A 21,961-nucleotide genomic window follows, 5' to 3' on the forward strand; every position below is an offset into this window, starting at 1 on the left:
TTGGGACACTGTACAAATTGTGAATAAAAACAGAATTCAATGATGTGGAAGATTCATATTTCAATATTTTATTCAGAATACAACATAGATGACAAATCAAATGTTTAAACTGAGAAAATATATAATTTTAAGGGAAAAATAAATTGATTTTAAATTTCATGACATCAACACATCTCAAAAAAAGTTGGGACAAGGCCATGTTTACCACTGTGTGTCATCCCCTCTTCTTTTTATAACAGTCTGCAAACATCTGGTGACTGAGGAGACAAGTTGCTCAAGTTTAGGAATAGGAATGTTGTCCCATTCTTGTCTAATACAGGCTTCTAGGCTTCTTTGTCGCATCTTCCTCTTTATGATGCACCAAATGTTTTCTATGGCTGAAAGATCTGGACTGCAGGCTGACCATTTCCGTACCCGGATCCTTCTTCTACACAGCCATGATGTTGTAATTGATGCAGTATGTGGTCTGGCATTGTCATGTTGGAAAATGCAAGGTCTTCCCTGAAAGAGATGATGTCTGGATGAGAGCATATGTTGTTCTAGAACTTGGATATACCTTTCAGCATTGATGGTGCCTTTCCAGATGTGTAAGCTGCCCATGCCACATGCACTCATGCAACCCCATACCATTAGAGATGCAGGCTTCTGAACTGAGCCCTGATAACAACTTGGGTTGTCCTTGTCCTCTTTAGTCCGGATGACATGGTGTCCCAATTTTCCAAAAATAACTTAAAATTTTGATTCGCCTGACCTCAGAACAGTTTTCCACTTTGCCACAGTCCATTTTTATGAGCCTTGGCCCAGAGAAAACGCCTGCGCTTCTGGATCATGTTTAGATATGGCTTTTTTGACCTATAGAGTTTTAGCCGGCAACGATGAATGGCTCAGTGGATTGTGTTCACTAACAATGTTTTCTGGAAGTACTCCTGAGGCCATGTTGTGTTTTCCATTACAGTATCATTCCTGTATGTAATGCAGTGTCGTCTAAGGGCCCGAAGATCACAGGCATCCACTATGGTTTTCCGCCCTTAACCCTTACGCACAGAGATTGTTCCAGATTCTCTGAATCTTTGGATGATATTATGCACTGTAGATGATGATAACTTCAAACTCTTTGCAATTTTTCTCGGAGAAACTCCTTTCTGATATTGCTCCACTATTTTTCGCCACAGCATTGAGGAAAATGGTGATCCTCTACCCATTTTGACTTCTGAGAGACACTGCCACTCTGAGAGGCTCTTTTTTTATACCCAATCATGTTGCCAATTGACCTAATAAGTTGCAAATTGGTCCTCCAGCTGTTCCTTATATGTACATTTTTACTTTTCCGGCCTCTTATTTCTACCTGTTCCAACTTTTTGGGAATGTGTAGCTCTCAGCAAATCCAAAATGATCCAATATTTGGCATGACATTTCAAAATGTCTCACTTTCAACATTTGATATGTTATCTATATTCTATTGTGTATAAAATATAAGTTTATGAGATTTGTAAATTATTCCATTCCTTTTTTACTCACAATTTGAACAGTGTTCCAACTTTTTTGGAATTGGGTTTGTATAACAACATGCTAAAACCACTCAGAACACTTTAGCAACCATGTAATAACACTCTGGCAACCATCCAGGATACCCTACCAAATACCAAGCAACCACACAGAACACCCTAACAACGACTTGGCACATAGCAGCCATCTTGAATACAGCAGAAATCATATAACATGCTAAAACCACTCAGAACACTTTAGCAACCATGTAATAACAATCTGGCAACCTACCACAACTAGTTGCCAAGTTTTGCACAGCAAAACACCACTCACATTTTCTTTGGAAAAAGTAAAAATCTTGTCTACAGGCAAAAAATATCATCATCAGACTTTAAGCTCTATGTGTCTGTGTTAATTCACAATCTTGTTGCGTTAGAAACTAAGGAAAGAAACACTTTTGGTTCTCATAATTCACCACCATAGAATCCTTTTCTATGGTTGTCACTCGCTCTCATCAATCTCCATTAGTTTCGCCCCACCACTGCAGTGCACAGCACCTCTGCGCTGATTGTACTCAAACACTGGTGAGGAGAGAGAGGAAGGGGGAGGAGAGATATGGATACTGAGAGAGGAGGAGAAGAAGGAGGGGGAAAAGGAAGCCAGGAATAGCAGGTTGGACAGATGTGCCGAGTCAAGAGCTGGTGTTGCCATCCAAATCCCGGAGAACAGGCACAGAATCATCATGTAGAGCTTCAAAACTGAAGAACTAGAATGATTGCAGTTGTTAAGGATCAACCTCAAACAGATAGTAAGTCTCTGTGAAACATTGGGAATAGCATCCAGCATTCTCTGGAGCTTGACGACAATGGAAATGTCATCCAGACTGGATTTGCTGTGGTGGATTTGCTTCTGGTGCAGCGGTTTAGTAACACTTTTCTGATTGCATTGCAGTGTGAGAAGAGCAGAGGGATGCTGTGAAGACAAAGCATCTATTTCCAGCCGCTGTCATTGTAACATCCACATCGCAGGAAACATGTATGCCTTCTATTCTCTGCTGGTGTACATCTTCTACACCGTTTTCAAAAAGGAGGAGGAGGCAGAGCTCGAGGGGGCGTGCGGAGAATCCCCAGAGGTATGTGTGGCCACAGTGGACAGACGCCGATAGACATGCTATTATAATTATGCATTCTCTATTGTCTGCATAAAATATGTGCAAACAAGTCTAGGAAGAAAAATCTAAAGATTCGATTTTTTAAATTATATTTAAGTAAAAAATAATAAAATATAAATATATTTATAAAATAAATTGAAACATACAATAAAATAAAAGGATTTTATTAAATATTTTACAGTCAATATAAAATATAATATTATAGCCAATAATAGAAACTAGAGGCAATTTCACAGAGGTGATAATTCGATAATGCATGCATGCAGTCACGTATCCTATGTTCTCAGCGGTGGCTTTAACACCTTCCAATAATCACATTAATCTTCCTCTGTAACTGACAGGAGCCTGGCCATGTTTCCATGGAAACAGAGAGCAAGGGGAAGGGTAGCCACACCCCCAGGTTGGGCAAAAGAGGGTGTGCAAGTCTGAGCGATTCAAGTAAGAATGTTTCTATAATGTTTCGTTAAATGATGTTCTTGATACAATGAAGTGCTGCTCCATGCATGCAGCATACCACCAAAATTGCCTTTTGATTTGCAGGCAGCAGTAGTGATAGCGATGGGATGTCCCTTAGTGATGAAGATGATGAGTTTGATGAAGGTCATGGATTACCTGCCAAAACACCATTAACAGCTTTCCTGTCTTTCAAGCAAGAGGCAGAAAGGCGAAGAGCCACTAATTCTCCAGCAGAACCAAATGAAAAGGTGAAACCTACATTGACATGTGCCACGTTTCATAGTGGTGGTGCTTTGGTGAAGTTGTAGTTTGCAAGTTTTTAATAGGCTACCAATTGTATGTATTTAATTTTGACACATCTTAAAATGCAAAGTTCTGTGATTATGAATAATTCCTCATTCCTCATGCTATTGTGTTTCAAAATAACTACATGTGATAAAATGACAGAAAAGACTTGCAAGCACTGGTCACATTTTCTGAAAGAATGTGTTGAAATCTAGTTAAAGCAGTTAGCAGCTTTGTTAAACAGTTTTTATTGAATTATTCAGTAAAATACTGAATGTGCATTTTCCAGGTGACAGAGTCTCCATTGCTGTCTGTGATGTCACACCTCCTAAGTTTTCTGGAGCAGTATTCCCATCTGCAACAGCTGCAGCAGCAGGCGGATCAGTACCGTCTGCAGCTGCGCAGACACCGCGTCCAGCACCGGCGGAAAATGAAGGCCCTGCGTGCCTCCTACCGCCAGCGCCTCAAAGACAAGAACAGTGTGATTAACAGCCTGGAGGAAGTGATTGCTCAGCAGCAGAGCCCATCATATGAAAATGAGGGTAAGACCTTTTGAACCTAAAGAAATAACAGAATGTGTTAATAACAATTAGTTTTATATTAGATGCCGTTTGATATTACCTCAATAATGATTGGTTGGGAGATGCTGAATATGTTACTAGCCCTGTTGTTTGGTCTGTCTGAAGGTATCAGACTATGTCTAGTTCACTATTATGTTCTTTAACCAAGACCCAAAACATTTTGGACCAGATTCATGAATTTTTCAGGATTCTTATAGTTTAATGTCAGTCGCGAACAAGATGGGGACACATTCACATCATGTGGACTGTTTAAGAATTGTATTTTAATTAAATTAGAACAATGACGATAAAAATGCCAAAAATAGCAGACTGATGGGTTTAGAAATCACGTCTGGCAGTGACCTCAGAGCTACAGAGGGCATCTGGACAGTCCCTGGTGGTCTGTTTGTCCTCAGACGTCACCAGATGTTCCTCTGTCAGCTGTTACAACAGTTTTCCTATCAGCCAGACTCACTATTAAACATTGCATGTGTTTAAAGTGCACGTCTCTTGCGCAAACGTCAGATGTACTTGTCTTTGTAGTTCAGTGGATGCACGTGATCCTTAATGCCATCAGGATTTACTGAGCTATATTAAGCCCAGAGGTGTTTTAAAGGAGGTTCAAGATACTGGCAAAATCAGCCAACAAACAAACTCTTGGAAATGCACAAGTATTTTATGTTTTGGTGAACTGGTGGCTAACGACCGGTTTACACCAAGAACGATAATTATAAAGATGAATATAACACCCACACCAACACACAATAACAATGTTTGCATCAAATGCTTTTAATTCAGTTGCTGATTCTGATTGGCTGTCAATGTTTTGTCAAATCAGCAGGGCTAACTGGGCTAAGCTAAAAACCAGACAACCTTGCCAATTTTTTTATGATACCTACATGTCTGCAGACATTTAAATGTATTTATTAGTCACCTGACAGACAGATATGATTCATGTTAATCAGATGGCTAAATGTCATATGGAAATGCATGTGTTTGTTGCTCCTAAGACCTCAATATTTTTTATTAGCCATGTAGTAAAAATACCCATCTGCTATGCTGGCACATGTCTACAGCACTTGGCTTTTTTCTCTGAAGCTCACAGAGATGAATAAAACATTGTGAGGCTGCTTCTCTTACAAATGTAAGTGCACTTACAAACACTAGCAGAGCTGAACTTCACGTGCACCACTGCTAGATACTATATATATATATAAAAATCTGCTGTACAGTGGAAAGGAAATTCACCTTTAAACAATAAAGGTACACTTTTAAAAATGAAGGTACTTTATCGGAATCCATGAAGAACCTTTAAAGGGAAAGTTCACCCAAAACTGAAAATTCTGTCACCAGTCTCTCCAGTTGTTCCAGACCTTTATGAGTTTCTTGCTTCTTTTTAGCACAAAGAAGATATTTTGAAGAATACTGGTAACCAGACAGTTGATGGTAGCCATTGACTTCCACAATATGGAAAAAAGTAAATGGCCAACACCAACTATTTTTGGTTACCAACATTCTTCAAAAATATCTTTTTTGTGTTCAACAGAAGAAACTGTTGAGTAAATAAGTAGATGATGACAGAATAATGTTCATTGCACAAAAATATTTGACAATACAAATCAGTCAGAATCAAAGAGAAAGTTGTGTAATACTCAATGTGCTTTTTGTCTAAGCCTGTTCCTCCATCACGTTTGTCCCACATCACGTTTGCAGTGGTGTCCTTCCCACCAATCCACTCGCTCCCCCCGAGACACTGACAGCACAGATCTGACACCGCCTGCTTCAGTAATTAGTATACCGCTCAGGAAGAGACAGAATCTCTGACTCGGCATATCAATAATTAACAGCAGGAATCTAAATAAAATGTTGCAGAGCAGTTAGGCCGCCAGGCACGATGCACGGGACTTTGAGTTCAAAACACGGGTTGTTGAGGTTCTCTTGAGTCATTAATAGAGCTCTAACATTTCCTATATAAAATAACAACTAGATAGAATACATTTGGAAATCGAATGAAAATGAATGTGATTAACAAAGGAGTCAGATGAGAAAATTTTGAATTTAGATAAAATACTTGGGCTTTGATTTGATATCTTGGCAAACCTGAGAACAGCTTGGACCTCTCTGGAGGAGAAACATGATGTTCTTGGGCAGTTTTTCACAAAGGTTTACAAATGTCCGATCTCAAAAGGTTTTGAGGTGTCCTCCATTTACTGCAGGAAAAACAGTTGTCTTTTGATGTTGTTATAAATAAGGACATTGGTGATATACATAAAACACATTTATCAAAAATAAAACATGGATATTTGTTCTTGTCTTTAAGCCCTTTTGGTTGTGGAGGCCTGTTTGAGTAAATAAAACTTGGAAAATCTATCAACTCAGAAATCAATATCACTTAAGCAGTCGTTGTTCATGTAAATAAAAAGATTATAAAAAATAATCAGTACAAAACGTTATAATAACTAGAAAAACAATATTTATTTTATAAGTGTTAAAGAAAAAATATTTATCTATGCAATTATGAATATGCTTCATAATTGCATTTTTAATGTGTCTTTTTTTATTGCCAATTTAATGATTGAATCACTTGGTTGATTTTAAGTCAATAGAAATTAAATATGTTATGATTTCTTTCTTTTGAGGTTTTGATTAATTTCTTATTTATCCTTGTTTTATTTAATATCAAATACCATTATATTGAATATCTTATTATTATTTAATTTCAAAATTATTTAGATTGTAACTATACTTGTCATTGTTCATTTCTTTTATCTATGTTTGTCATTGTTCATTTTTTTTACAAATTCTGTCAATTTGTTTATTATATCTCATTGATTACTGAGAAGCACAATATTTATGCACTTTCATTTTACATTTAGCAGACTCTTTTATCCAGAGCAACTTACAAAGAAGGACCATTTTTATACATTTTAGGGCAGGATACGGTAATACTGTAATTTCTTACCTTTTTTATTTATTTTTAAATGAAACAAATAATCCCTTGTTGCAATTGAGTGACTTATAAAGCCTTTTTAATATTCTTTTGGAATGCTTTTGAAGTCAGATGAATGATTTGACTTCAGTGATGATGTGGAGTACATTCAACAAGAAAATATGATTTTAGTCTACTTCAAAATTGTATGTTTAATTCAGTGTTATTTGCAGATTCTTTGTCACTTTGTCAATTTACTAGCAATTTTGAAGTGAAAATTGTTTTATATTTGTTCAGTGTACTTTTGAAATTCCACTCTAAACATCTATTACGTGTGTATTTGTGTAGGTGACTGCATGCTTCCTGCAGCGTCTCCGGTTGGGCTGCATAATTTGGTTCAGTCTCTTTGCGGTCTGCAAGTAGAAAAGAGTCAGCTAAGAGGAGAGCTGCGATTGCTTCATTCCCAGCTTGAGCAGAGAGAACGAGATCGCCATACTAACGTACAGGTCTTCCAACAGCAGGTGCTCAGCATTATACTTCCCATCTATTCATTCAGTCACCAATTCTATTCTTTCATCCACTCATTCAACCCAGCAAATGTAGTCATACAATTAGCCATCCTTTGACAATCAGTGTTTTTAAAGGCACGTCTCTACATATTCCTCTCTGTCTACCACACCAATGATTGTTAAAGTAAATTGGGTTTCCAAAATCAAGTATTAAACTAGAATATGGCGAATGCGATTTTCATGCACATCTCGTCAGTAAAGGCGCTCCTGTAATTACGTGCATTCAGATCAGGGTTGCCAGGTTTTCACAACAAAGCCTGCCCAGTTGCTTCTCAAAACTAGCACAATCGCGTTTCCAGAGGGTTCCCCGATAAAATTTCGTCCCGGCGTTAAAATATATGTTTTTTGGCGGGGTTGCCTTGGTAAAATTAGCATTTTAGGGGCTAAATATCACCTTATTGGGATTGGGGTTTCTTCGACCAGCGGACATGAAAAACAACCACGGACATGGCAAAAATGTATTTTATCGCCTGGAACAAAACGCGATTGGTCTAGTTATGATAAGCAATTGGGCAGGTTTTATTTTGAAAACCTGGCAATCCTGACCTGAACTCACGTGCTGGAGATATACCAATAATTACAGGAGCACCTTTACTGACTAGATGCGCATGAAAATCGCCTTCGGTTTTTTTGCACAGCCCTATATTAAACTCTGTTGGCTACATTTTATCCATTTATCTGTTAATTCAGTTTTGCCCCCTTCACCCATTTTTCTTTCCAGACTTGCTAAGCTGACAGCATTGATTTTCTCCCTGTAGATAGAGGAGCTGAAGAGCTGTATTGAAGAAAGAGAAGAGGAGCTGTCCAAACTCAGAGTTGCATCGGTAAGAGCTTTTGGAAGAGTCTGTTCCAGTCCTCTGTGTTTGAAACTGAGCACATTAAGAACCAGGCCAGACAGTCTCAAAACGATTCATGGCCAACAGTTTATCTGGGTTGTCTCATCAGCTACTTTTTCCAGGCCAGCTGTAACTTTTTTGGTGTGTTTTTCTTTCTTTCTTTTTTCGTCAGGGAGTAACAGACTCAGAAAAACGAGTGCTTTGCTTATCAGCAGAGAACGAGAGTTTGAAACATAGCCTCACAGTGACACAGGGTCTTCTGCAGCAGCTGTCGGTCATCCCATCCCAGTCCAGCTCTGTGCTCATCAAGGTAAGACTGGCTTGAAATCTATCTATCTATCTATCTATCTATCTATCTATCTGTTTGTCTATTTTTATCTATCTATCTGCATTTATGTGACAATCAACAATCAAGTAGAAAAAAACAGCAGCAATAATGACAAAACAACACATATTAAAAAAAAAAGTCAGCAAACAGCAAACCAATAATCTTATTGTAGTATAATCCAATAGTAACCTCATAAATTATTCATGCCACAATGCATGACAAGAACTCCCAAATCCTTAACATTTTTCAGTATTGAAACTGAGTAGTTGGGACTCCATATTTGGGGGTATTCTATTATTAATTCTGTTTAATTATATCTTAATAGGATTTTATGTAGTTTCAAGTAATATTTTTTTTTTTGACAAACCTGTAAACTTGAAAATATGTAGTTGCTTTTTTCAGTGTAATGAATGGAATAACAAAGTGGCTCTACAGAAGTACACTTCTTTTTTTTCTATTTTAAATAAAACACAAAATGCAGCCTGTGATGTGACATTGTACTGCAAGCCCATATATGGACATGGGACATGTTTTATACAAACTACAAGGTGCCCACACTCCCTCATTTAGAATAAACAGAATTTTAAACCTTCTAATCCTCTGCACACATAAATGAGGAAATGATTAGTATACTCTCTGACCCTGTAGGAAAACGAGAACCTGCGCAGTCGCGTTCTGCAGCTGGAGAGTTCACTGCAGCAGCGAGCTGAGCAGCTGTCACATCTGGAGCACCAGAGGGAGCAAAGCGACTGGAGAAAAGCAGAAGAGCTCAGGAGACGAGAGGAGAGCGTGAGAGAGCTGCGGCTCGAATTGGACAAAGAACGTAACAAGGAGCCTGTAGTTAAAGTAAGAAAAAAATCCAAGAATTTTAACTTAAAAGCCTAAAACAACACCCAAAAACTTAACAAAAAAAATTTACTTTTATTCCCATAGTATGTTACCCAAACTGTGGAGGTAGAGTCACCTTCAACTCTTCGCCAACTGTCCGAAGCCAGAAAACAGAATGAACAGCTTTCTGAGAAGCTAAGCAATCAGAGAGAACGATGCCGACAATTGGAGGAGAACATCCGGCATTCAGATGAAGTCAGCTGCAATTTGCAACACAAGGTTTTTCAGCTTTATCCATTTGTGTTTACGATTGTCCATACAGTATAACTGCAGCTAAAGAACTCGACAACCTCTGTTGCTGGTTTCTCAAATACAAAACTCATGAATTATACAGTGCTTGTCAGAACACTGTAGAAAACCTCAGCTCTTCTAAAAAAGTAGTGTTTCCACAGATTGCTGCATATGAGAGGGAGATTGGGACATTAAGAGAGGAGCTGCTAAAGGAGATCGGGCATCTTGAGGAAAAGAAAGAAGCGGCTGTCAAAGCAGCAGCTAACTGCTCTCAGGAGCATCTCCAGAGCCTGCAGGATCAGTTCACAAGTGAGTTTACTGTATTTATAGTACAAATCTTATAATTCATGCCTGTTTCTTAAAGGAACACACAATACAAAAATAAAATCATCTTAAATGCAGGAGATTTATGTGAAATGTGTGTAATTTCCAGCCCTCCAGAAGCGCCTGAGTGCTCTGCCTCCCACATTACGCACCATGAAGACCGATTATGCCAGCCTTCGCACCCAGGTCCGCAACTTTTCTGACTTCTATGGATCGGCTATCAAAGAAGCCAAGAAACAGGTATTGCAAGCTCCACGAACTTGTACTAAATGTAGAACTGAGTTGATATAGTCACATTTTAATTGTTCTTTTCATTTACAAATCATATTTTAATATTGCAACAGATAACGGCAGCTATAAATGAGATGTCAGAGGCCAACAAAGACCTTTTGGAAAAATATAGAAAGGAGGTAGCTCTCCGCAGGAAGTACCACGAGCAGCTGGTTGAGCTTAAAGGCAGGCAGTATTCACCATTCTTTCACCATATTTTTGTCTAAAATGCAAAATCAAAAACAAGTTTGTTTTTTTTCTCACCAGGTAATATCCGTGTGCTGTGCCGTGTAAAGCCAGTACTGAAGGAGGATCAACATGAAGAAGGCCAAGCAGTAGTTGTGACAACAGACCCCAATAATGAATCTGCACTCACAGTTTTAAGCAAAGGAAAGGCTAAAAACTTCGAGCTGGATAAAGTTTTCCACCCTCAGGCCACTCAAGAAGAGGTAAGCATGGTAAAAGTCATATTCACATTCCTCACTTTCCCTAAACTGGTCATTTTTAATGGCCAACATTAAAATTCTATACCATCTAAAGAACTCTTTTTGATGTGTATTTTTGACTATTCTTGGTTTTTATCTCTCAGGTGTTCCAGGAAATTGAGCCACTCATCACATCCTGTATAGATGGATATCACGTTTGCATCTTTGCTTATGGCCAGACAGGATCTGGCAAGACCTATACTATGGAGGTAACGTATAGGGTTCTGTAACGATATACCTGTCATAACACACCGTTCCAATTTCATACTTTTGACCCAGATGATCTGTTTCCATTAATTATTCAATAAGACTGTCAGGTCTCATTAACCATCCGTGTCTGCTCAGGGAACTGTCGAGAGCCCGGGCATCAACCAACGAGCCCTGAAACACCTCTTCAATGAGATTGAGGAAAGGAAAGACATGTGGACATACACCGTTAGTGTCAGCTCGGTGGAAATTTACAACGAGGTCCTGAGGTATTGCATTTTACCTCTTCATCATGCCAAAGTCTATGGTGGTTGCCATTTGAATGTAAAATAAATTGTTGCCAATAATGTTAGAAGCATCTTAGTAAAGTGAGCTTTTAGATCATTAAATAACCTGACGTTCAATTGATGTTTATGAGGAATATTAAGGATTAGCTCACCTGAAAATGAAAATTCTATCATTAACTTCTCACATTCATGTTGTCCCAAACTCATAAGATTTCCTTTCAACTTTATAACTCTAATAAAGATATTTTTATGGCATGTAAAATATTTCTGTTTCTATTTCAAAACTTTGATTCTTAAATATGAATCGAGTGGTTAAATTGAAGTCATTTATTCACATTTAAACATTGATCAACACATACATAGAGCACATCAAACATGGTAAGTGAAAGCCCAAGTGTACTTGCTTGACATGCAAGAAAAAAACCTCATTGGAAAAACCCTGGAGCTTTCTTTTACAGTCTCTTTGTGTACTTTTTGATGCATCAAACTTTTGGTTTAATGGACTTTCAATGGAGGAACAGAAACATCTAGTTTCATTTTTGGGTGCACTAACCCTGTATTACAATTAAACCATTAACATTTTTTTGCACTGTTAACGTCAGAGATCTGCTCACTAAGGATGGAGAGAAACTTGACATCAAGATCAACCCTGATGGGACGGGTCAGCTTCATGTGCCAGGACTCAGGGTCATGGAGGTCAAAAGCTTCCAGCATATCAAGAAAGTGAGTTCATATGTCAAGATAATGTTGACTATACAAAGACCACTCTCTCGAATGACCTGTTGTTACTTTTTGCAGATTTTGGCCATAGCTCGGAAGAACAGGATTACATTTGGAACACAGATGAACCAGCATAGCTCTCGATCTCATGCCTTGCTTACTGTGACTGTGCTGGGCACAGACCTTGCCAGTGGAGCCAAAACCACAGGTCAGTCCCAACGATTATGGAACAATTTAGATCACTTGATTTGTGCGAGAATTCTCAAAGTCACGAGTTCCCCCTCTAAAAGCAGTCGCAATGCCTGAATCACCATAATCTGTGACCTCTCCTTTACAGGCAAGCTGAATCTCGTGGATTTGGCTGGTTCTGAGAGGGTGTGGAAGTCTGGGGCAGAGGGGGAGAGACTGAAGGAAGCCCAGAATATCAACCGCTCACTGCTGGCTCTAGGAGATGTGATCCAGGCCTTGAAGGCCCACCAGACTCACATACCCTTCAGGAACTCACGACTCACCTACCTGCTGCAGGACTCACTGGGAAAAGGCAACAAAACCGCCATGGTTGTTCAGGTACAATGATTTACCACGACTCACTAGCTAACCCTGTTAGCTTAGCTGTGCCAAGCCCCTTTCAAAACGGGTTAAAAGTGGGGTTTAAAAAGGCAATAACCAAGAATTGGTAGGATCAGTGTTAAAGCACTTCCTATATTGTAATGTAAATTTTTAAATAAAGCCAATGAATAACAAAGCACATGTAAAAATATTTTGTTTTCTTTAGGTTTCTTCTCTTGAGAGCAATGTAGGAGAGACCTTGTGCTCGCTAAAATTCGCCCAGCGAGTGTGTAAGGTGGAACTAGGCCCTGCTGCAAGAAAAATTGAGACGGGGGGACATAACGAAAGCAAAAATTAATGCATACCATCAGCCCTCACAAGTTAACACCAGAAATGGTATCAACTCGAGCCATGCACTTTTCCAATACTCAAGGGCTACAGTTCTGGAACCATCTCTAATGCCGCATAAGTTCCAGTTTCTTCCTGCTACCTAACAATGGCTTTTCTGCACCAGCTGATCTGCATGTCAAAGTCTCACCAACACCGCCAATATCTAGACAAGCTCTCTGTCCACCATAAGTTCAAAATATCACAGAAAATTCTCCACAGGGAAGACTGGTGATGATATTTCAGTAAATCTTGCATATATATAAAACCTTTGTGGATACACTACACAAGAGGCCACAGTATCTTAAGTGTGTAATGCTTTAAGTTTCTACTGATATTTACTCAAAAACCTTTAAAATGTTTGGTATAATATAGTCTAGGAAATAATGGCCAAATTATGTTTTTGTGTGTGTATGGTTGGTGTGATCTTCTATGATTGTTATGTGTTGAACCAGCCAATCTGTCTTTTATTAGGTTCAGAGGATGTGAGTTCAGCCAAATTGTACAAGATCAGCATTTGCTGATTTTATTTCTGACAGAGGTGGTAGCTTAGCATTTCAAGATCCAAGCTAATAAGGTCTCATTTTCAACCACTAGGGCCTCATTTATAAAGTGTTCGCATGCACAGATTTGATCTTAGTGTGTGTGTGTGGACTGAATCCACGCCAAGATTAGTTGCGATTTATAGCCAATGCTGCATTTACACTTGGCATTAACAAGGGATCACTGTGATCCGATCAAAAACTTCCGATCATCAATAAATCAGAACATGGGGCGTTTAAAATGGAACACATCATCTGACTTTTCTGGATAACTGATTGGATCAGTTTTTCCCACGCAATATTTAAATAAGTCTGTAGAGAATGGACCGGTACAACATCAACCTGAAGTGGTGGTAGGTTTTCTTTTGAAAAGCGTTTTCAGTCGCGGACACACAATGCGTCCTCAACTAGCTATGTCGCAGGACACGCTGATCAGATAACATTCCGATCCAAGGTGTATGTGGACAACATCCGGATACAGGTCGCATGTCAACGCCAAGTGTAAACGCAGTCATATATTTCACATCTGAAAGAGAGGCGTACGTTCATTTTACGAATCACATGCACGCGTATTAGAGAGATGATCGTAGATCAATTTTAGGATGGTTTCTACGCAACATTGTAAGGCCCCTAAAACGGTGATTCATGAAATGGCTGATTTTTTAGTTATTTGATAACACCACTCTGTCACTGAAGGAAGTAATAAAGTCAGGATTTGGAAAAGGAAACCATTTACGAAAGACGAGAACGAATGTATCTAAACTTCACATGATATTGTGTGCAATAGCACCTCTTAGTGGTGAGCATCTCATTTTTTGGTTTTGGCCCAATTGAGAGTGACCACACAGAACAAAATGTTACTCTTAAACATTAATATATTTTCATTATTAATTCGTAATAAACCTACCATTATACAACATATCAATATATTTAAATGATATATGATTATTATCCTTCTACAATGTTTAGGACAATTTTACGTTTAATGTGAATATTTGTCTTGTAGTTTTAGTCATGTTACAGAGGGAGGTGAGGAATGCACTTTATTGTCAAAGACTTGTGCTGTCCATACAACTTGTCTTTTAAACAAAAATATACAGTAGGTCAATCAGTTTGTTTATTTTAAATCATGGCAGAATTCTAGAAGAAGAAAAAAAGATCTGACACTGATTTAATTAACTCTTCTTCAAGCAAAAATGTACTTGATTTTATTAAGTACTTGAAGAGACTGGTTTATGTACACACTCTAATTTATTCAAACTTATTCTAAACATCTTGGAGCCAGAATAATGTATTGCAGTTGTATCTGTACTGTTCTCCTCTATGATATTGTATTCTTCTCTGTAATGTGTCTGATTTTAGAACTCTCTCATATTAATGACAAAGGAGACAAATACAACATGGAAATATGAATTTAGCCCTTCTTTATCAGCATTTAGGTTCTGTTTTAAAAGAAGTGTACTGGCATTGGATAATGTTTTTATCTTAAGACCCAGAAAGGAAAAAGACAGAGTCCATTTAGAAAAGAAAGAACTGTTTACTTATACAAAACAACAAAATAAAAAAAGTAGAAAGTCGTCTTTGTGTACTCCACACAAAAACACAAAAACACCTGTATTCCACTCATTCTTCCTTTCTGTATCTCACTCTCTCTCACACAGACACTCACACTTCTAAACACCTGATTTGGATGTGTGTGAACTCAAAAAAAATGTAATGAGGATTTGTGCCGGAAACCTCTAGAAAATCTGTTGTGCATGAACGTTGTTCTCAACAGATTTAATCCGAGTCTCCCTCTTGCACGCCGACCGCTCCGACCGCTCCAGCCAGCTCTTCCTCACTTCCCTTGAGCCGGTCACCTGTGGAATGGCACAAAAATGCCCAAAGACACAAACAAGCTATGAGCATCAAATATGTGCTTCACCAAAAAACTATTTTGTGCTCCCATGTCTGATTTGGTGATCCATAAAATGAATAGAATAGCATTTTCATTTAAATTGTGTATTTAAAAGACAAAACTAGTAATGTTAGGTCTAGTCTGTGCCAGAAGAGCGTACACAGACAGGAAGTCCATAAATGATGTCATTAAGGGATCTTTAGTGATTTAGATTTTTCTCAGCAATTAGCCTCACATCAAGCCCTGGCAGAGCTCAAAAAGGCTCTACAACTAGAGTTTCAATATATTACTGATAAAAGAAATCATGCATAGATGGATTAATGCTTAAGTTATAGATTGTACATTATATTAGTGTCCACGCCAAAGGGACATTCTAACATTCTTCTTGTCATCGGTCACTTGAAATGCTCAAGCTCTTTCAAGTTAATGTTTTTATCATTCATCATCAGCTTTGAAAAAAATGGCATCATTGTGTAGATTTGCAATTAGAAGTGTCATTACGGTTATCATTATAGATATCATCCTTGGTGCAGTCATGTCATACTCACGTATAAGTTCAGCAATGGCTTTCTGTGTTCGCCTCTCTAATTTCTCAAGCTTCTTGGCAACGTCCCTCTTTAGATCCCTATTACAAACACAACAGTGGAGGGATGAAAATGTCAACTAAAATGGATCTCAGTGAATATGATGCATGATTGCATTTTAAGAGTAAAAAATAAAGCTTTGTACCAGTCTGGTTTTCTGGGGGCAAGATTGGCCAGATCCTGAGAACACAAGTCAAGTGTAAAAAAAAAAAAAGAGAATACGATTAGATTAAATTCAGGCAAGAGCTGCCCAGTGATTCTTGCACTGTTTGAGATGACACTTTTCCACTACAAAAGAAAATTAAACATAATAAGAAATAATGACATGTAAATAAGTCTACAAAGACAGAGCACACATACAGTGTAATTTGATTAATGAGCAACAACTGTTTTGAGCTGGTTCTTTTAATTAATTATTTAAAACAAGATTCACAAATTATAGGTTTGCAGTTCCTACTTCAAAATGTATTTATTTTTTTGGAAAATTAATAATTTTATTTAGAAATAAACAAATCAGAAGTGAAAGCAAAAAATATTTATATTTTACAAAAATTATTATTTTTTTAAATAAAGGCTGTTTTTTTTACTTGTCAGTAATCAAAGAATCCAGAATTAAGGTTTCCAACCTTGATAAAAAGAACTATTTTTAATAATTGAGCACCAAATGCAAATATGAAAATAACTTCTGAAGGATCACGTGACACTGAGGACTGGAGTAATGGTTACTGAAAATGTAACTTGCACCACAGAAATAAATTACATTTTAAAATATATTAATTATGAAAAGGCATTTTACATTGTAATACATTTTCACAATATTACTGTATTTTTTTATCTAATAAATGCGGCACTGGTGACTTTTCAAAGAGACTTCTTACAAAAACAATAAAAATCTGAATTATTCCAAAATGTGGACAAAATATCTCACTGGTGCTCTCCATATGGCATCATGTTTGAAAACTGAGACTTTGTATCAAGGGACAAATCCACTCACCACTTCCTCAATCACAGGCTCTGGGTTTGCAGCTTCCAGCTGGTCCTTGACCTTGTCCTCCACTGCAGTAACATGAAACAAGACCAGTCAGACAACCTGTAACCCAACACCTGATCACCTGCTCTAACATTATCACCCAGCATCACGATCACTAAACAGTCTGTTTGATTTGCTGGTTTAAGACATTTGAAAATCTAATTTAAAGGTACAGTCAGTAATATGTCTTGCAGGTAAACCAGAAGAGTTCTCACCTGATGCAGGTTTTGCTTTGGGCACCTGTCGCTCCTTCAGCTCCTCGTCCTCCGGCGTGTAATTCCTCAGCTTCAGCTCTCTGCAAACATAATTCTAGGATTATGCAATGTACTCGGTTATAAACAAGGGTTTTGTCACTGCCCCATTATAACCTATTCAAGGAGATATTTCAAAGGCGATCACACAAGCAATCACAGGAAACCCCAGAAACCAGCAGGTGGCAGTGCAGATTAAAAAAAAATGTTTGGACCGTCAGCAGCTGGTGCTGTTAGATCACTGAACTCTGAAGCCTGTGACAGCATCCAGAGTATATTTGCTCACCATGTGTACAAAGCATCCCTTCATCTTTGTAGCACGAGCTAATTAGCATGTAGCACCTGACAGTGTCTAGGGACTGCAGTCTCACAGCTGAGACAGGCCCAATTATGCCATTGCTCAACCAGCAGGTCTGTTAAAATCTTTGGAAGTTACAACAAAATTGGCTGCTGTACCTCCAGGGAAGCATACAGGGTTCTTCACAGCTTGATCAACAGAAGATGCATGTGAAGGTTCGTACAGGAGACTGAGAATTCGTTTTCATCGAATTGCTCACCGATTTGTCTCCAGAGATGTGTACCCATTTTGTCTTCAATGACATAGCAGAAGCTTTTCTTTAAAATGGTATAACATTTTCTAAACCAAAGTCATGTTGGTGCGACCAGCATTGATTAAATGATATCAAGGACAATAAATCAATTTTGCGACTTCTGTGACTTTTTCGTGACAAAGCAAGGTTAGTGCAACTTCTAAAATGTCATGTGGTGCGACTCTCCAAAAACTAAAGGTTAAATCAAAATGATCTTTTCCTTGAAGAATATTCTTACATGTTTTGAAACAATTATTAAGATCAGGAAAGCATATAATAACCTTATGCTTTATGGTTACACCACCTGACATTTTTGAAACCAATAACAAGTTCTAGTGTAGAACTTAAATATTAGCATCATTTTATCTTATTGTAAGTGTATAAGCATTAAATTTATGCTTAAAATTAGAAACCAACAGGAAAAGATCAAATACACCTCCTTTTAAACTAGTCTTCTAAGAGATTATTTATTTTCCTTATCATGGACACCCTTAAATGTCACTGACCCGACTATAACAAGCCCACATTTATCACAGACAGATCTATATGAGTGCAAGTACAGTCAAGCCATGTAATTAAATGGGCTGGGACCAAAGAGATTGTTATTGTCAGCTGTGTCATCATTCCTTTTCAATGCTCTTGGGTGTATGTATGGTTATCAAGCTAAAGCATAATGAAATGGAAAAACATGTCATCAAAAGCAAAGCATTGTGACCACTACCTTAATAATACTCAATTTCACAGCCAAACCCTATCAAGGCCTGGAAAAGCTGCATTAAATATTATGACCCCCAAACGAGAGCATTGAAGGGTTTTGGCAAAACACTCAAAAAAACAGACTGAAACAAAGAGCTGGGAACTCCTCCCTGTCCTCAGCTTTCCTGAAAAGACTTCCTGACCACCTGCTGGAACAATACAGGACCACTGGCGTTCCTCATCTACAGTAGAGCGGCCAAACAATCCAGCACTTTCAGAATGTCAACAGCTGTTTGTCAAACTCTAAGTGAGCATTTCGAACATCCTGGAGTCTTGAATAATTTGTGGCCAAGGCACCGAGCGAATTGGCTCGAACAGTATCCTGTTTTCTAATTTAATTACATACAGAAAGACGGATTAATGCTCAAGGGGAAAAGTGCTTGTGTTCAGAGGGACGGAGCTGAATTGAGGGCCTTGACAGTTTGGAGGAAGGTCTCTCGTTTCTCAGAGCTTGTAAAACAACCGAGGGGACCATCATCAGGCTTCCTCCAACCTAAAATAAGCAGCAGTGGTACAGTAAATCCTGACCGCTGACTAAACTCATTTAGAGTGAACAGAAATAACAAATATGATGTGGTAGGATGGGTTGCTTTGCTTGGGAAAATTCCAAGTCGAGTTGGACGTTTGACATTTGTCCTTCCACTTAAGCTGCGACTAAATCCTATCTGGTAAAGGAGAAAGGCTGAGCTGCATTCAAAAGTATATTCATTAAAAGAAATATTCATTATCTGCCTCATCTCACTTCAGAATTTTGACAGCTTAAACAAACACACATCACGCTGTTGCCCAACAAAAGTGGTTGTTTCCACTTATTGAGTATGGAACTCAAGAAGCAGAAAACATTTCTGCACAATAAAGTACACTACTATTCAAAAGTCTGGCGTATGTTCATTTTTTCATGTTTTTAAAGTCGTCCTTTAAGTTCAAGAAGGCTGCATTTATTTGATCAAAAATACAGAAGAGGTAATATTGTGAAATATTATTACAATTCAAAACAACATATATTTTTAAATGTAATTTATTGCTACTATGGCCTACTACTCCAGTCTTCGGTGTCACATGATCCTTCAGAAATCATTTTAATGTGCTGGTTTGCTGACAAGAAACATTATCATCATCAATGTTGAAAATTGTCAGATTTGCTGTGCTGCTATTTTTGTGGAAATTGCAAGACACTTTTTCAGGATTTGACGAATCATCAAAACCTGATTTAATAATTTTATTTTCTGTCACTTTTGAATCAAAGTAAAATTTTTAAGGTATTAATTTAAATTAATATTAATTTAATTTTGATACCTTTGTGATTCTTCATAGACATAAACAGAGAGAAGTAGTTCCGGCTACGATGTTCTTCCGCAAGACGCAAGCAGTTCTGTTTATTAACCGCTAGAGCGTCAAAAGTTACCGACTGCAGCTTTAAATCACCTCTACGACTAGTTTATTCAAGTTTTATTATTATTATTATTACAATAAACTAAATTACAATAGAGACTGTTGCTTTGCTTTACTAAAGACAAGTAGATTATCTGTCAGTTTTAGCAGCAAAGGAAATGTTAAAACAACAAGTGTCCTGGGTGGAGAATCACCTCTCATTGTTTCCAAACTGTGTTGCAATTTTAATAATGCATGTTTAAGGAGACACACCTTGAAAGATTCTCTGTCTGACAACCTTCAATATCCCCGTCATCTCAAAAACCCTCATAGTCACATAATTATAGATCTGTTAAGTGTTAAATAAATTCATTCTGTCATTTACCCAGCCTCATGTTGTTCCAAAATCCTTTTCTTCTAAGGAACATCGAAACTATAGAGGTTTGAAAAGATGAATGAGCTCAAGTGAATGACACACTTTTTATTATGTGGACTATTACTTTAACTGTACTAAGGGAGATGTAGTCCAGATATTGGGTGATGATTGTTTAGGAACCTTTGTAAACTGTCAATGCCAAACGCCTCTTGAGCTCAGGGAGGGAAGCACAAGGGTTCTGTGAATCTGAACATTAACAATGGAAAAAAAAGCAAAGAGCTTGAGGCCTTGGCTTGAGCCTGAAATAGAACTGAGAGCGAGAGAGACCTTTACCTCCCAGCCCTTCTTAATATCATGTAAACAGAGTACAGTTGTGTTATTTATGGTCCATTTAGAGCAGGCAGTCTATCCAACAAGGACTTATTTGGTTCTAAATGATAGAGCTGAGAATTTAGTTTAGTATCCTCAGGTAAAAATGACACTGGATTTTATATGTTTGTGGGTTTGTTTGTTTTTTTGTTTTTTACCTGTGTCTGTCCTCCGCCTCAGAGCCTTCCAGAGCTCTTTTTCTCTCAGGCTCTCCATCCTCAGATGCCTGTCCCTTTAGTTTAATGTATTAAAAACCATCTGGTTAATATAAGCAAAGAGACCAAATAGACATAATGTTCCAAGAAACAATGAAGCACAGAAAAGTTCTGATACACAAAGAAAGAGCCAAAGCTCTAATGTGCACATTTAAGGAAACGAACAAAAAAAAATCCTATTCAAACAGGTTTAAACGGAACTCCCCAAGTTTTAAGTTAAACTCTTAAGATGCCAGGCATGCCGGTTACCACTGATAATAACTGACTTGTTCCTCATTATTCAAGGGAAACTTGCAGTTACAGTAATGTTATTGTTGCCTATATATAGAGAGGACAAATTCTCATTCCATAAACTGTTCTTTTTTTTTTTTTTTATTCTGTAAATTACCATAACTAAGCTTAAACTAGATTAAACTGGTTTGCTGTTCAAATTTTGATCAGCGTTACTGAATGTAAAGGAGTCACTGAACTACATTTAACAGGAAATCATTGTTACACATTAGTATAATACACATTAGTGAAGAGCAGTATTCAAACACAAAATCAATTCAGGCGTAAGTTCTAATATTTTTTTTAAGCTAGACTTCCTTCTTTAGATAATAGTACATTTATTTTTAAGACATGATGGAAAGGTCAGAAGCTAAAATGATCAGAATGCATCTTCTTGACGTCAATTGATGCTAAATTGCTGATAAAACAGCAATAATAATAGTATAATAATATGCAATGCTTTACTGTTATGCTAACTCGCTAACTAAAGCATGTTAGCCCGTGAACGCGCATTTGCCCTATGTCTTAAAGAAATAACAATTATTATCACACTCACTTGAAGTTGCCGGTCTCGTAGAGCTTTTAATCTTTCTTTTCTTTTTAAAGCTTGCTCTTGTAAAGAACCCACAGGCTTCTCCATTATGAAAATAAAGCATGGGTAGCCGGATCGATGGATTTGTTATCGATTATGCAGTCTGTTCAGCGCTTGGCAGAAGAACACCGAGCACATCGATTCCTCAACT

The 21,961-nt window shown here is 37.7% G+C and overlaps 2 protein-coding genes across 2 annotated transcripts; one reads left to right on the forward strand and one right to left on the reverse strand.

Annotated features, from left to right (window-relative positions):
• The first annotated feature begins 1,582 nt into the window (after positions 1–1,582).
• On the forward strand, positions 1,583–15,086 carry si:ch211-257p13.3 (kinesin-like protein KIFC3). Its single transcript, XM_026284385.1, has 20 exons — positions 1,583–2,293; positions 2,437–2,617; positions 2,998–3,094; positions 3,197–3,360; positions 3,687–3,939; positions 7,235–7,407; positions 8,214–8,279; positions 8,464–8,601; positions 9,268–9,465; positions 9,553–9,726; positions 9,900–10,047; positions 10,172–10,302; positions 10,407–10,518; positions 10,600–10,781; positions 10,922–11,026; positions 11,163–11,293; positions 11,914–12,034; positions 12,110–12,239; positions 12,369–12,598; positions 12,807–15,086. The coding sequence occupies exons 2-20, from the start codon at positions 2,519–2,521 to the stop codon at positions 12,936–12,938; spliced, it is 2,784 nt and encodes a 927-aa protein (XP_026140170.1). The 5' UTR covers positions 1,583–2,293; positions 2,437–2,518; the 3' UTR covers positions 12,939–15,086.
• On the reverse strand, positions 15,023–21,928 carry ccdc12 (coiled-coil domain containing 12). Its single transcript, XM_026284384.1, has 7 exons — positions 21,775–21,928; positions 20,892–20,965; positions 17,236–17,315; positions 16,985–17,046; positions 16,136–16,170; positions 15,955–16,031; positions 15,023–15,368 (listed from the first exon to the last, which is right to left on the reverse strand). The coding sequence occupies exons 1-7, from the start codon at positions 21,856–21,858 to the stop codon at positions 15,289–15,291; spliced, it is 492 nt and encodes a 163-aa protein (XP_026140169.1). The 5' UTR covers positions 21,859–21,928; the 3' UTR covers positions 15,023–15,288.
• Positions 21,929–21,961: the final 33 nt, after the last annotated feature.

This window comes from Carassius auratus, chromosome 16 (genome assembly GCF_003368295.1).
Source record: "Carassius auratus strain Wakin chromosome 16, ASM336829v1, whole genome shotgun sequence".
NCBI lineage: Eukaryota > Metazoa > Chordata > Actinopteri > Cypriniformes > Cyprinidae > Carassius > Carassius auratus.

What these genes read in the sequence shown, in the direction of transcription:
- si:ch211-257p13.3 (XM_026284385.1), top strand. Translation starts at nt 2,519, where the DNA reads ATGTATGCCTTCTATTCTCTGCTGGTGTACATCTTCTACACCGTTTTC. An exon ending in CAGCAGAACCAAATGAAAAG is followed by an intron (nt 3,361 to 3,686) that starts GTGAAACCTACA and finishes TGCATTTTCCAG; the next exon opens with GTGACAGAGTCTCCATTGCT. An exon ending in CCCATCATATGAAAATGAGG is followed by an intron (nt 3,940 to 7,234) that starts GTAAGACCTTTT and finishes GTATTTGTGTAG; the next exon opens with GTGACTGCATGCTTCCTGCA.
- ccdc12 (XM_026284384.1), bottom strand. Translation starts at nt 21,858, where the DNA reads ATGGAGAAGCCTGTGGGTTCTTTACAAGAGCAAGCTTTAAAAAGAAAA. An exon ending in GCCCCCAGAAAACCAGACTG is followed by an intron (nt 16,032 to 16,135) that starts GTACAAAGCTTT and finishes TGTTTGTAATAG; the next exon opens with GGATCTAAAGAGGGACGTTG. An exon ending in AGCCATTGCTGAACTTATAC is followed by an intron (nt 15,369 to 15,954) that starts GTGAGTATGACA and finishes GCCATTCCACAG; the next exon opens with GTGACCGGCTCAAGGGAAGT.